Source organism: Saccostrea echinata, unplaced genomic scaffold, assembly GCF_033153115.1.
Source record: "Saccostrea echinata isolate AGI-Se365-2 ecotype Australia unplaced genomic scaffold, CSIRO_AGI_Sech_v1 ptg000064l, whole genome shotgun sequence".
In the NCBI taxonomy this organism is placed as follows: domain Eukaryota; kingdom Metazoa; phylum Mollusca; class Bivalvia; order Ostreida; family Ostreidae; genus Saccostrea; species Saccostrea echinata.
In genome coordinates this window covers 2,841,102-2,855,077 of record NW_026889813.1, presented here as the reverse complement: position 1 = coordinate 2,855,077, position 13,976 = coordinate 2,841,102, and the positions used below count along the sequence as shown (strand labels likewise).

General features: G+C 35.4%; 1 protein-coding gene across 5 annotated transcripts in view; it reads left to right on the top strand.

Moving 5' to 3' along the window:
- The window catches only part of LOC133175924 (trichohyalin-like), a 48,393-nt gene that overhangs the window by 30,761 nt on the left and 3,656 nt on the right, over positions 1 to 13,976 (top strand). For all 5 annotated transcript variants that reach the window (XM_061311065.1, XM_061311067.1, XM_061311066.1 and 2 more), the window contains exons 18-25: positions 7,577 to 7,666; positions 8,623 to 8,761; positions 9,570 to 9,696; positions 10,403 to 10,455; positions 10,625 to 10,716; positions 11,127 to 11,253; positions 12,030 to 12,241; positions 12,539 to 13,022. In XM_061311065.1, the coding sequence (XP_061167049.1) occupies positions 7,577 to 7,666; positions 8,623 to 8,761; positions 9,570 to 9,696; positions 10,403 to 10,455; positions 10,625 to 10,716; positions 11,127 to 11,253; positions 12,030 to 12,241; positions 12,539 to 13,022 (1,324 nt within the window). The remainder of the gene's footprint in view (positions 1 to 7,576; positions 7,667 to 8,622; positions 8,762 to 9,569; positions 9,697 to 10,402; positions 10,456 to 10,624; positions 10,717 to 11,126; positions 11,254 to 12,029; positions 12,242 to 12,538; positions 13,023 to 13,976) is intronic.

Sequence of the window (13,976 nt, the reverse complement as noted above, 5' to 3'; positions counted from 1 at the left end):
GCTGGCAAAGCTGTACATGACAAATTTTACGTATTATCATAACAAGGCCTTATATCGTCAGCACTTTATTTAGAACTCTGTTTGCCTTCATTAAGGTGTTCTATTTATAAGATTGACTCTGTAAACATTGACTACAGACAGATATTGATACACTGAACCTTTTTTTTTCTGTGCCGCACTGAAAAATTACTTGATCTCATTCATCAATACTTTATCATTAGCGGTCAAGGTGTGAAACATTTGTCATGAATTTTTGTCTGATCATGAAGGCTGATTTTTATTAAAAACACATGTAGATTTAAAGTGATAGACACTGATCTAAGAAATATAGACAGACTATTCACAGTTAATCTCCTGATCAATACAAGATTGGACACAGCCAGAAGGCCAACAGGAACTAGCTTCCGTAGTTTTATTGGGCTGTAATGTTCCTCTATCTTTAATGTGTTGGTCTGTAAAGATCTGGGTATTGTTTCTTGGTAATGGCTTGTGACTTATGGTGTGAAACTTTTTGTTAAAGTTCAGGGGTATTGTCCATTTATTTCTTGGAGGGCAACTAATGGCTTCCATATTGGACTAAAGGTTAATTGACAGCAGGTTGGTCATACCTAATTGTGGAATAAAACTCTTAACAAAGTGGTTTGCTAAATACAAGACATAATTTAATGTATTAAAATGCAACCGCAGATAATATGCAATATCAATACAGGTCCCGTGTCTCTTTAACGTTAGTCAGGGCATCTGACAATTTGAAATTATTCTTTTCCTGTTTCACAAGAAAAATGATAAACCCACAGCATATTAACCTAACTTGATAAAGTATCCCTAGTGAAATACTTGTATACTTGTATACTAGTGTAAGAGGTATCATACAGTCAGTAGAAATGCCAAATTTCCAGAGAATTAATCAAAAAGATTAAGGTAATCTAGGGACTTCAATACTTATCAGATAGTAGAAGAAAGATGGATTGCTAAAATGCTAAGGTAGTTTGTAAGAGAATAGAAAAAGTATTTATTGCCACAAAGATCTTGGCAATGTGAAAATATTCATGGCCTTGATACCCTAGGAATGTTGTTAAAGGAATGAACAGTGTCTATTATAGGTATCATAGAAAAGTAAGACGTCAGGTTTCTTAGTCTGTTGTGTTTGGAAGGTTTATCGGAGAAAGGAAAAAGTTATCTGAAGGTATAGAATGTGTTAGGGCTGCTCCAGAAAATCTTTTGGATGGAAGCAATATAGCTGTATCAAGTTGGCAAAGTGAAGACAAGCTCTCTTGTTGAAGCTACAGGAAACAGAAAAAGAAGTACCTTATGCAAGCTGGCAGAACTTAGCTTCTGGCAGGGCTACATGATGCTGTGGCCTTTTGTCAGTAATTAACAGTGTCACTTGGTTATGAAAGATAAACATGACAGGGGAGGCCTTGTGTTGTGTTACAATGTGTGATTCTGCTGATGTTATCAATGAGATGTTTGTTTTATTGTCTGGTAATTATTGCTAATTGCTGCTACCCTCTCTAACTCCATATCTCCCCCTTGAGGAGAGGTTTGGTGTTAGGATTTAATCACAACTCCTGATCTAGTACTTGGAATAATTTTCATGTCATTAGTTACACACGGGTCACATTACTGCAGGCAGTGAGGAGAAAGGCTGGCATTATCCTTCACACTTCTGTGAACAGATGAATGAAGTTTCCTACTTAGAGTAATGTACATTCCTGTTGTTTGGTAATGGAAACAATGATGGTGATCTTAGTGGAATGAAACATCAAAGATCTATATGTAGAACTGTGTGGGAATGCAATAAATGATATACTCTTATACATAGTGTAAAAATGGCTTCTGCTCTCATAACAAGTAAATTGAATTGAAAGCAGCCATTTACGTATGTGTTGCAACAGTGAAGTCTTAAGAATTGTATATGATTATATGAGGGGCAATACCAAATTTCCACAAGTTACATTGCAAGGTTTTAAAAAATACTATTTCATCAAATAAACCAAATCAATGTCTTGCCAAAGTAAATCCATTCATAACCAGCACTTGCCATGAAAAAAAAAACAAAACAAAAACAAAAGTGTTATCGATAGCATATAAAGTTATACTCAGTTAATAATGCACACTGGACATTTTCTTGTACAATATGGGGTCAACTATTTCTAATTGTACAATATGGGGTCCACTATTTTTAATTATTCATTCAGATAGCATTTTTAAGTAATGATGTTGACATTGTTGAAGATGACATATTGTGAAGACAACAAAGAAACCAAAAATGAAAATGTAGATATTAAATATTACAGATGACATTACTCACAATGTCCAGTTCTGTAATGTTAATGGAAAGTCCTATTGTAAATACATGTATATGGAAAAGAAGATTAGTTTGAAGAATAACATTTCTTGTCAAGATTTCTGTTGTTTTCTTTTATATTGCTAAACAGCAGAACTAAGCTTGTACCTCATATAAAGGGCTTACAAAGTCTTCAATTTCTACAAATTGTAACCACAAAACAGATGGATTTATGGTGTGTATAATACACTTATTTGTCTTCATAAGCATGTGGAGAAAACAGTTATAATAAAGCACTGGGAAATAAGAAATGGGAAAATAGGAGAAAGATGATCGTTTGAATGGATTATTAACATTTATCTCTGTGTCTGAAAAGATTGAATACCAGAATGGAATGCTGCGTGGCCTGCTGCTGAACTGGGGGTGCTTGTAGAAATGTAAATTAAAGTGGTCTCAAATAGATTAAAAAGATTGTTGCCCTTAAACAAGAAGAAAACATGTATTTACTGGGGGATAGTTGCCTCCTCTGTTTAAGGGGGGTGGTCCATCCGGATTTACAATGATCATTGTGAATTACAGTTATATTCAGATTGGGATACAGAAGAGTTCCCCTGTGTTTTGTTCCCCCATCCATTCAATTTTCATTCTGGAATGTTTGTCTGACAAAGCCTTAAGCAGCATTAATCATAGGATGTCAGAGAGAGAAGTATGGACAAAGGGTCACAGAGGAGAAACCTACCCTGAATTGGTCCACTGTTACCAAGGAATTTCTGGCATTGTCCAGGATTCTGTGTGGCTAACGGCAACGTCTTTCATACATCTGTTCAATTTTTTTATCACCTGAGAGGTGTACAAAAGATATTTCATACATGGCCAGATTTTATCTGCTGAAAATTGTGAAAAAAATACACTAGTGACTGTTTAGCAATGAAGCAATTAATCTGTGTATCTAATTCTAATGGGGTGACCAGACTCTTCATGGGCAGTAGTTAGCTAGTTAGCCACTGGTCAATAGAAATTAGGGATGAGAAGTGGACTCAAGCTGTTTTTAAGGTGATTCGTTCCTATTAGCTTTCATTAATAGTGACTCTTTAGTGTCAATCAGATCAAAATTCCTGAGAAAAGTTTGTCCACTGTTGACATTTTGACCAAGCAGCAAGACAAATTAGAAAAAAAAAATGTGTTAGTATGATTCCTGAGAAAAATATACCATCAAAGTTTTGTAAGTGGTTTATATTGATATCACATATAACCTTGTGGGACCATAGGTCTTTTGACAGTTATCTACTGTAAGCTTGGCAGAGGACATTCTAAATGCCAATTGGTCTGTTGTGTCTGCAAATAAAATGAAAACTTGCCGACATAGAAGATAAACTCATCTTCCCATTTCTAGTTTAACAAAGTTTATTGCTAAAATTTTGTGTAAACAATGAAACCATAATGAATCATCCACTCTCTTAGGAAATGAGTACCATAATATGAAAGCTAGTTTTAAAAGAGGATATTAAATTATATATGAAATATGATGTGCATATAGATTGGCTGCAGTAGCCCTGATGAGGCTTTTTTGTTTGTGTGTGGGAGAGAGAAATATTGACACTCCCATTTAATCTGTCATGGTGTGATGTTAAAGGAAAGAGGATGCTAGTTTGAGTATCCAGAGAAAATAGCAAAGTATTGGCTAAATATTGACAGAGAGTGGAAAATGTTTAAATACCCTGTGCATTAGGTGGATATTGTAAGCAGGCCCCCGGTCCATTGATTCTGGGGGACTAATTTACAGTGATATTAAATCTGAGAAAACAATGTGTATTTATTATCTATTGAAACAAAATGTCAGGGGGGGTTTGAGGGGTTTTCTAATAATCAGGGAATGGGGGAAGAATACCTCATTAGCAGGACTCGAGTTTCAGTGGCATCCCATGTCTGCATGCATATTGAACCACTTATAATCAAACAAAATGAATTATTCAGTAGATCTGGCAGGACAATGGAACATCAAACTTTTGATCTTCATGTATAATCCATTATTAAGGCCAGTGGTCCAGTCATTAATGTCCAGTATATGGGGGGATAGGAACAATAATACCCGCCCCCCAGGGGAAGGCTGTTGTAATGACCCTATCTAGGTATAATAGATCACAGGGCACACATGGGTTTGTTAGGCAGTTTACTAATGTCATAATTATCTCTAGAAATCAAATACATAAAATGGGAAATTTGAGAGTGCCACAGTTCATACTTGAAGATTTGTTTTGATTCCATTATCATTGCAGGGGTAATTCTATCTGATACTTATACGTATGATTTCAAATATTTTAATTAAATTAGAATATCTTATTGATATGTAAACTTCAAATTTAAAGATTTTCACATTTTAAAATTTTGCAATTTAAATGAAATCAATCAGATTTATTTATATCTAGACACATTTTTAAAATCTTGCAATGATGAAGTCTATGACATTTTTATCCACCGTAGCACTAAAAGTAATTGTATTTTGTATCCAATTATAATGCACAATTCAAGAAGGAAATCGATAAATAGGAATCTTTTGTCACATTGTTGTAATAGATAAATCGGGATCTTATGTTATCGGGAGAACATTGCATCAGTGACAGAAATAAAAACCTATTGCTAGCGACTTATTGATGTGTAGTCTGAAACACCTGCCTTCAGGTATGTATTAATAACTGGTTCATCCTTGATCACGCTCAGATGAAGTTCAGCCGTCATAATTAAGGGAAAAAACGCACAGATCTTGGATAACATATCAAGTTAACGCCATCATGTGGCACTTCCCTGCAAAAGAAAGCACACGACAGCTGTCAGTAACCAAGCATTAAAAGAAAAAAATCTGGTGTAACAACTTTATAAAAACCAGTACTTTGTCATAGTTTTTCTAGCAAAGTTCACATAGCGGTTCTGTTGATTTTTATTTTTTCGGTTGCTGGATGCAATGAATTTAAACTTGCGTATTTTGCTGTGTCAATAAGACCCAAAGTCTTTTCTATTTACAGCTGAATCAATTGCTTCCTTTCTTGGCCTTTTCTAATCTAATAAAGGAAAAAAACCTGAAATAGTTTTCTTTTTTTTAATACCGTCTCAATAATGTGTGTTATTCTGTTTGTTTACAAACGGATTAAAAAGGAAAGTACTGGTGCTTTGCCATATGTTGTTTGGGGTCTCAACACTCCTAAAGCTTGTTCATGGACCCAGTTATTTCTAGCAGGAGAATTTTTATCAATGAATGGCGTGGGAGATTCTATTTTAATTTTATCTATAATATGTGACGATTTTCTATCATTATCATTACACCTGAAGTGTTCATATCCTATCCTCTTTTGTCAGTAATGTGAAACATTTACTCTCTGATAGCACTTTTGTTGTCTATTGGTATTAATCAAATATGATAAATGTCAAAAATTTTAAACCAGACCAAATTAAATATTGGATGTATTTCGAGACTTTTTTTTAGGAAAAATATTGAATAACGAGAAAGAACATTATTATTATTTTCCTTTGAAAGTCTCATACATACACACATAAAATAAAAAATCAATTTCGGAGTTTAAATTTAGAACTATGACTCTTTGGTCTCCGGAGACTGTGAGTCATTTGACTAAATAAGTATATCAGAAAGTATATCTATTTAATTTAATTTTCACTGCACATTTTAAAATGGCTGCCAACAAATTGCACTCAAGGTTTGTCGTTTAGTCATGGATGTTTTGGGGCAACGTGGTGTCTATTCTTGGTTGTTTGGTCAATAGGAGATCCCAGGATCCCTGATTAAGGCATGGTGATGAGCTATGTCAAAATTACGATGATTATTGTAATAAAGAAAACGGATAAAAATAAGTCCATTGATGTTTAACAGATTTCAGCCTCTGAAAATGAGTGAAATATTGAGACCTTAGATCTGTACGAGTTTGATAATGAATTCAATGTGGCCTCATTGAGAATTAATCAGACATTTTATGTTGTAGTGGCATATGCTCTCTAAGCCTTTATTAGCCCGACTGGTTCCACTGTGGGCACCAAGGGCCATTGGGTCATAGCTTTTGCTCTTGCTTGTTGGCCACATTATAGTGATGTTTATTGATATCAGTTTATTGAAACTTTTTCTCCTGGTCGTTTGATATGATTAGCAGAGGAAATAGATTTGCCAATTACTGATAGAATTGTGGTCCTGCAAGAGTTCACAGAGATTCTGTGTAGATTACATACAATTATAGCAGCGGGATGGAAGTCCACGTGGAGATAATTCCCGGACTATTCAATGGCCTAGGTGCGAGACAGAGTTTAATCTGTTGATAAATGGACTCTGTTCCCCCAGCACTCATACCTACTTCAATGTCTGGTTTTGAATCATTAAATGAAGTCATTACCAATACCTATCTCTTGCCATAGGTAAAAATAAATATAGTGTATATACTTAGAGACAGACACATTTCAGATTTGAAGCCACGGGGACCAAATTACTTCTCTGTACTAATACTATCAACCACGTGACCTGATCAGTAAATTTTTGCCGATTCAACAAGTTTTTTTTTAAGCATGAACAGGAAATAAGCAGATTGGAGACATCTGTAAATTACACAGTCACTGCTAACAAATATTAATAATTCATTGATTATTTCAATAGTTTAGCGATATTTAACAGAAAGTAAATTTCCTCCCTCATTTCACTGATGCTTTGAAGTTTTGAAATTTAGAATAAAAAGGGATACGCATGATGAAATTGACATCAAGATCATTTACCATTACAGGGCTCTCAATTGTCGTTAGATGCACAGGGCCACTGAATGGCCCTGTTCCTAATTCATAATGAGTAACTTTATTCACAAGTGAATGGTTTTATTTTCCCAATTGTCATAAGAAATGATGATGATGATAACAAAAAAAACATGAAACTTTAGTTTGATGATTTTTTATATATGTTGATTTTCTCACTTTTACCTCTGAACATTGCCAATTTTCATAATTGAATGGCCTGGCCCCAGTACCAAAAAGTAGTTTGAGAACATTGCCATTAGAGTTCAAATTACTATGATGATGTGGAAATATTAGCTTGAAATAAAGAAATTTCAAACATATTTTGATCCTTCAACATCATTTTATGAAGACAGTTTTTTTCCCTTGTTTATTTAAAGGGAAAGCAAAATAATATGATTACGCCTCTATCCAAGCAAAATTCAAAATAAACAAAAATGATTCAATGATCACTGTATTTTCTTTATTATATCATTATACAAAATACACTGTATTCCCTTTTTTTTGCAGCATAAAGAGAAACTCCGACGAGAACAAGAGAATATGCCTCGACGAATGTCTTATAGAATTGAGCTCAAGCGACGTGAGCAAATGGAACAGGTAAAAATGAAGAAAAAAATGTAATCATTGCAATTTCTGAGTATGCCATATATGAGTACTGATGTGTTTCTTCTGCACATGTTTTGTGTTCTTAATTAGCTTTGGTGTACAAGCAATTAACTTCTGGTACATGTGGATTTTATCAATTTCATTAATGAAAAAAATTTTTTACACATATTCAGCTTTGAAGTATTGGGCATTAAGGGGTATTTTAACCATATAGTTCTGTATAATGGGTATTTTCTATAGGTGGAAATTTTTGCCATTTGACCACTCAAAGGTAGCATATTGATTTCTGCATGTTTAATTTCTGTGGTTGCATTATACTGCAAAAATTTATCTACAGGAAATAACTTGCAAATGTTGAGGATTTTGGAGGAACACTTCTATTTTTTATTTTTTCATATTTTTAGATTCAATGACATGTTTAAATGTATCTTCTTTACAGTGCATTAGAATTGAATCTCACTTAGTGTTTTCAAATCACTTTTATTCCATACTTCAGTAAGTTTAATGTTCTATATATAGTAAGCAGTTATGAAAAAACATAACTTCTGTACAACTTATTACTGTAAAATTTTGTGTGGCCAATTTTTCATGGTTTGGAGAAAAAAAATTTGGTTCAAGGGGATTTGATCTCGTGGTTGAAGAAGAAACATCATAGTGTAGTATTGAATTTAAACGTTTCATGGGGAACATGAAATTGCAGGTCTCTCCATGCAACAAAAACAAGAAAAACTGAACCCTTTAAAAATTTGTGATTTCACAGTATGTTTGGAATAAACATTGAATATTCTGCGATTGTACATTTCATGGATCTTCCACTGCAAAATTCTGCAAAAAATGGACATTGCAGAAAATACCCATTATATGGTAATTGATAAATAAGATAACTAATTATAAGTATGACAACTAAATCACACTTTACTACATTAAATGTGAACAATGTGTTTCAGGAGAAGATTTTGGCTGAGGCCAAAGCTGAAGAGGATAGACAGAGGCAAGCTGAGGAAGAGGAAAAGAGGAAGAAACTTGAGGCAGAGAGAGAAGAGGAGGAAAAGAAAGCTCGAGAGGAAAGACAAAGGGCAAGAGAGGGTAAGGAGGAATTGAGGAGGGAAAGCAAATCAGAGACAGTAATGGGGGTAAGGGGAAAAGCATAATGGTGAATTGGAGGGGGTAGGAGTTTAAACAAAGAATGACAGAGCTCATAGAAGAAAGAGAAGAGAGGGTAAGGAAGAATTGAGGAGGGAAAGCAATTATATGAGAAGGTCAGAGACAGTAATTGGGTAAGGGGGGGGGGGGGATAAGGGAGAATTGTAGGGGGTAGAAAGAGTTTCAAAAAAGAATGACAGAGGGCATAGAAGAAAGACAAAGGACAAGAGAGGGTAGGGAAGAATTGAGGAGGGAAGGCAATTATATGAGAAGGTCAGAGAGAGTAGGGGAGAATAATTAGGAAAGAAGGAAAGAGCATAAGGGAGAATGGTAGGGGGTGGGAGGAGTTAAAACAAGAATGATGGGGGGGGGGGGGGGCAGGGGGAATAGGACCAGGGAAGATGGGCAGATGGAAAGGAGGAAGGTGAACAAGATAAGGTAAGAAGGAATAGAGTAATATGAAGAAAATAGTACAGAGGAGGAAGGGGGAAGAAGGGAGATTGAAGGGGGGAGTGAGTGGACAAATTAAGGAAGAAAGAATATGAAGAAGATGGTATAGAGGAATAAAGGGGGAAAGGAAAGGTTGACAGAGGGGAAGGAGGAGAAGGGTTGAGAAGGAAATAAAAGGTATGGAGGAATATTAAGTTTTAAAAAAAGACAGTATATCAGGGAGGAAATAATCCAAGGATGTAAATGTCATTCTTCGTTGAAACTGACTTAAATTATGCAGGCTATCTTCTTCGTATTACAGAAAGGGCCAAGAGATTAGAGTTGAGGGAACAAAGAGCTGCCCTCCTGGCTGAGGGGAAAGAAATCCCCCCAGAGCTGATGTATGTTGCCAATACTGGTCACAGCAAATATGTGGATGATCATGACAGGTTTGTACAATAAGATTTATATACAGTATCTGAAAAGACAGTTCAATATGGAGAATATCTTCTAAAAATCAACTCTTGCCTATTTTATTCAAATTCCACTATTTTACCACTAAATAGCTGGTATGTGTTGATGGAGGAAGAAATGGGAGGGGGATTTTAACCCTGGCTGAGAGTTGAAATTTATGCATTTGGGTGATATACTGTGTGTGTACTTAAAATAGCGGGCTTCATATTTTAGCAACTTTGGCGTGGACACCAATAGACTAATTCATGAATACCACAAAGAAATCCTTTTTAAATACAATACATGGCACAGACATGTGTAGGGCTAATTCATGATTATGCCAACAACTCCATACCCAGTGATTGCGCTAAATTTTGAATATGCCAATTTATTTGCACGTACATTAAGCTAAATAGCTTAAATGAGAAAGATCCCCTGCATTCCAATGCCTTTATACCTGTTTTATTCAATTTTAACAATAAATATTCCTGGTATCACAGAAATAACCCCTACGTATAATATTTTTGCCACTTATTTGCATATTTAACAACAGGCATAAATATTAATGTTTACAGTAACCTATCATGAAGTGAACATTAATTTATTTTATCTTTTATTTATGTATGTAATGTTGACGAACTTTTAAACCAACAGTAGAGAATATTTGGATGCTCCGACAAATTCTGTTTTCTTGTTTTACAGTTACACTAACAGAGTAGAACTAGATGAAGAAGTTGTGGAGGAGATGAATAAAGGTATGGGTAAAGTTCAGTTCTGCCATGTCAGAATGCAAGTACTGAAAAGTTATCAAGATATTGCAAATGGAAGGCCAGTAGAGTTATTTCCCTTGCACTGTTAAATCTGTCATTAACATGGTGTATCTTTTCCTTTGTTATGGAATAATTGTGTTTTTGCATCTGACAGTGTTGGAAATGGTGAAAGCCCACAAAGATGCCTGGCCATTTGAGGAACCTGTCACAGAGGAAGATGCACCTGGCTACCATGACATCATTAAGGTAAGACTGTAACATCATCAAGGTAACGCATACATTCCAACACTAAAAGACTGTGCTGCATTGGAATTGAACAGGAATTCAATTTATGACTGCCATGATCATGTAGAATTATAGGGATGTACAGTCAAACCTCCTTTTTTATCTTGAATTGGATGGAGCCAAGAAAAACTTCAAGATGTCAAAGAATTTGAGACATTGAAGTTAAAATTCATATGGAAAAAGTGAAGTGGGGACTTCATTCCAACTCACTTTGACATATCCATGGTTTTTCAGATAACTGTGTATGAGATACCGAAGTTTAACTGTAAAAACCATATAAACTTGTAAAAGTACATATGTACTTCTTTGGGTCAGAGTAATCCCTATGCTGATATTTATAACACAGATTGACTTTAACTTTCTGTTGACAGAGACCTATGGATTTATCCACCATTGAGAAGAAGCTGACTAATAGAGTATACAGAAGCAAGAACAGATTTGTCCAGGACTTGAACTTAATGCTGGACAATTGTCGACAGTTCAATGGGGAAAATAGTGGTGAGTATTTCTGTATGAAAGTTCAAAATTTTGTTGAGGAGTTAATGATTGTGAGTTAAGCCTCAACTTCGTATCATTGATACCACACGATCCATCAAGAGACACAAATCATATTTTTAAACAAATAAGGATTAAGTTTGGAATTTGTTAATTTCAAATCACTAAAATTGGACAATGCAAGTTTCGATCATTAAATTACTAAGGTATAACCATTAATGTAAAATATTAATTCTTCATCTTGTAAAGTTTACAAAGCAGGATGAGACATATTTGAGCAAATACCTTAATCCTTGGATTATGGTTTTAAATGTTGATATTTACAATAAAATTAAACATTATAAATGATTTATAAATATTTCTGTATAATTGTGTAAATTGTATAATTTTGTAAAAATTGTTTAATTTTCATGACCCAGCCCTGCAAACAAAGTTTAATGGGGAGGGGGTATATTGGAATCAGCATGTCTATCTGTCTGTAGACATGACATGTTTTTGGGTACTGTAACGTACTGCATAATTTGTACATTGATTCACCATATAAAGATGTGCACCTGGTATTTTCATCATGACTGGATAATATTTTCTATAGTTAACAGGTGTACTTACTAGATTCGATTTTGAGAAATGAAACGTTATAAATTGCATTTTGGAGTTTGGTTTGAACATATTTTATTGTCTTGAAATACTAAAAATGGGATAGGGCACAAGTTCTAAACACTCCCTTTCCGTACATGTGAAATATATCAAACAATTAGGAGTACCCTTGTGTATTTCAGAGCTTGGGGAGATGGCAGCAAGGCTACAGAGATTTGTCAATAGAATTGTGAAGCAGCACTTGGAGAAACATGTAGGTGCCTATGAGAATGACGAAGATTTCCGGATCAGTCGATGCGAGGGCAGCGTGGAGAAAAGGTACCGCCCCAAACGTGGAGCCAGTTCCAGAGCTCGAGACACACTCCGACGGGCAATGGACGATGAAGAATTTGATGTACTTATTATTTTTTTAAAAACAAAAATTTCATGTGAAAATTTTACTCAGATGTATTATAATTACTGTAATCAATACCTGGGGTGTTTATTTTTCTTACCCCTTTCATTTATCAGAATTTTTTTTGTTACAACATTAAATTACGTCAGAATGAATACTTGTTTGCCGAATGTAAGAAAACTTTAACTTCTTTATTCATTGTGCCTCATATTCTTACTATTTTGATGAAAAAAAAGTTTTTGGACTCCAAATTATTGTACTCTGATCAGTTGTGAAACATGTGACTTTTCATTTTAGCATCTCACTATGGATGATGATGACTCCAGAAGTAGTAGTCCTAAGCCTGTCAGAGTCAATAAAAACCGACTCATCCCAGAGTTGTCTTCAACTGTTAACCTTAGAGAATTGATCAAAAGGCCTCTGATAATCAATCCCAACTCAAACAGCAAATTAGAATGGGACCCAGAGAAAAAGGTTGTTCGATTAAATGGGCAGAGTCCTTTAAATCCACAGTTTGTGTCCCGTGGGGAGAATCCACAGTTTGTAGCAAAAGAGGAATCCAAGAAGTTCTCCCCATACCAGGTGAAATCAGGAACAAAGAACAACTGTTTTATCATGGACCAGTCTGGAAATCTTCAACACTCTATTGTACACAATGGGAAAACCTTCATCTTTCAACAGAAGCCTACTAAAGTATCGACTAAAACTGTCACGCCTGTCCCACAGAGAAGTCTCTTGTCAGCCGTGTCTACAGCCCAGAAAACACCAGAAAAGTCACCAGGTAAGTAGCACCTGTCTGTGGCCCAGAAAACACCAGAAAAGTCACCAGGTAAGTAGCACCTGTCTACGGCCTAGAAAACACCAGAAAAGTCACCAGGTAATTAGCACCTGTCTATGGCCTAGAAAACACCAGAAAAGTCACCAGGTAAGTAGCACCTGTCTACGGCCTAGAAAACACCAGAAAAGTCACCAGGTAAGTAGCACCTGTCTATGGCCTAGAAAACACCAGAAAAGTCACCAGGTAAGTAGCACCTGTCTACGGCCTAGAAAACACCAGAAAAGTCACAAGGTAAGTAGCACCTGTCTGTGGCTCAGAAAAAAACAGAAAAGTCACCAGGTAAGTTGCACCTGTCTACGGTCCAGAAAAAAACAGAAAAGTCACCTGTCTACGGCCCAGAAGACAACAGAAAAGTCTCCCGTAAGTTGAATCTGTCTACAGCAATAAAAAACACCAAAAAAAGTCTTCAGGTAAGTAGCACCTGTCTACGGCCCAGAAAACACCAGAAAAGTCACCAAGTAAGTAGCACTTGTCTACGGCCCAGAAAGTCACCAGGTAAAGGGCACCTGTCTACAGCCCAGAAAGTCACCAGGTAAGGGGCACCTGTCTACAGCCCAGAAAGTCACCAGGTAAGGGGCACCTGTCTCACATTTTAAAAAGTATTGTAGTGAAGTTTTTATGGCTTAGAGGGGGGTACTGCTAGTAAAGATTTTAATGTGATATGACGAGAAAATGTCATTAGTATTTTAATGTGGTAAACAGGAATTAATTGACATTTAATATTTTTACCAAAATGTGTATGAAACATGTTTTTTAAGCATTGAAGTTACATAAGTTTGTACAGATACTTTTTATAAATTCATATACACTGTATATGTATGGGTTAAGGTAAATGTTTTAGATATAATAGCTGACCGAAGAGTGTCTCTCTCTCAAAAAAAAATAATCTGAAGTATT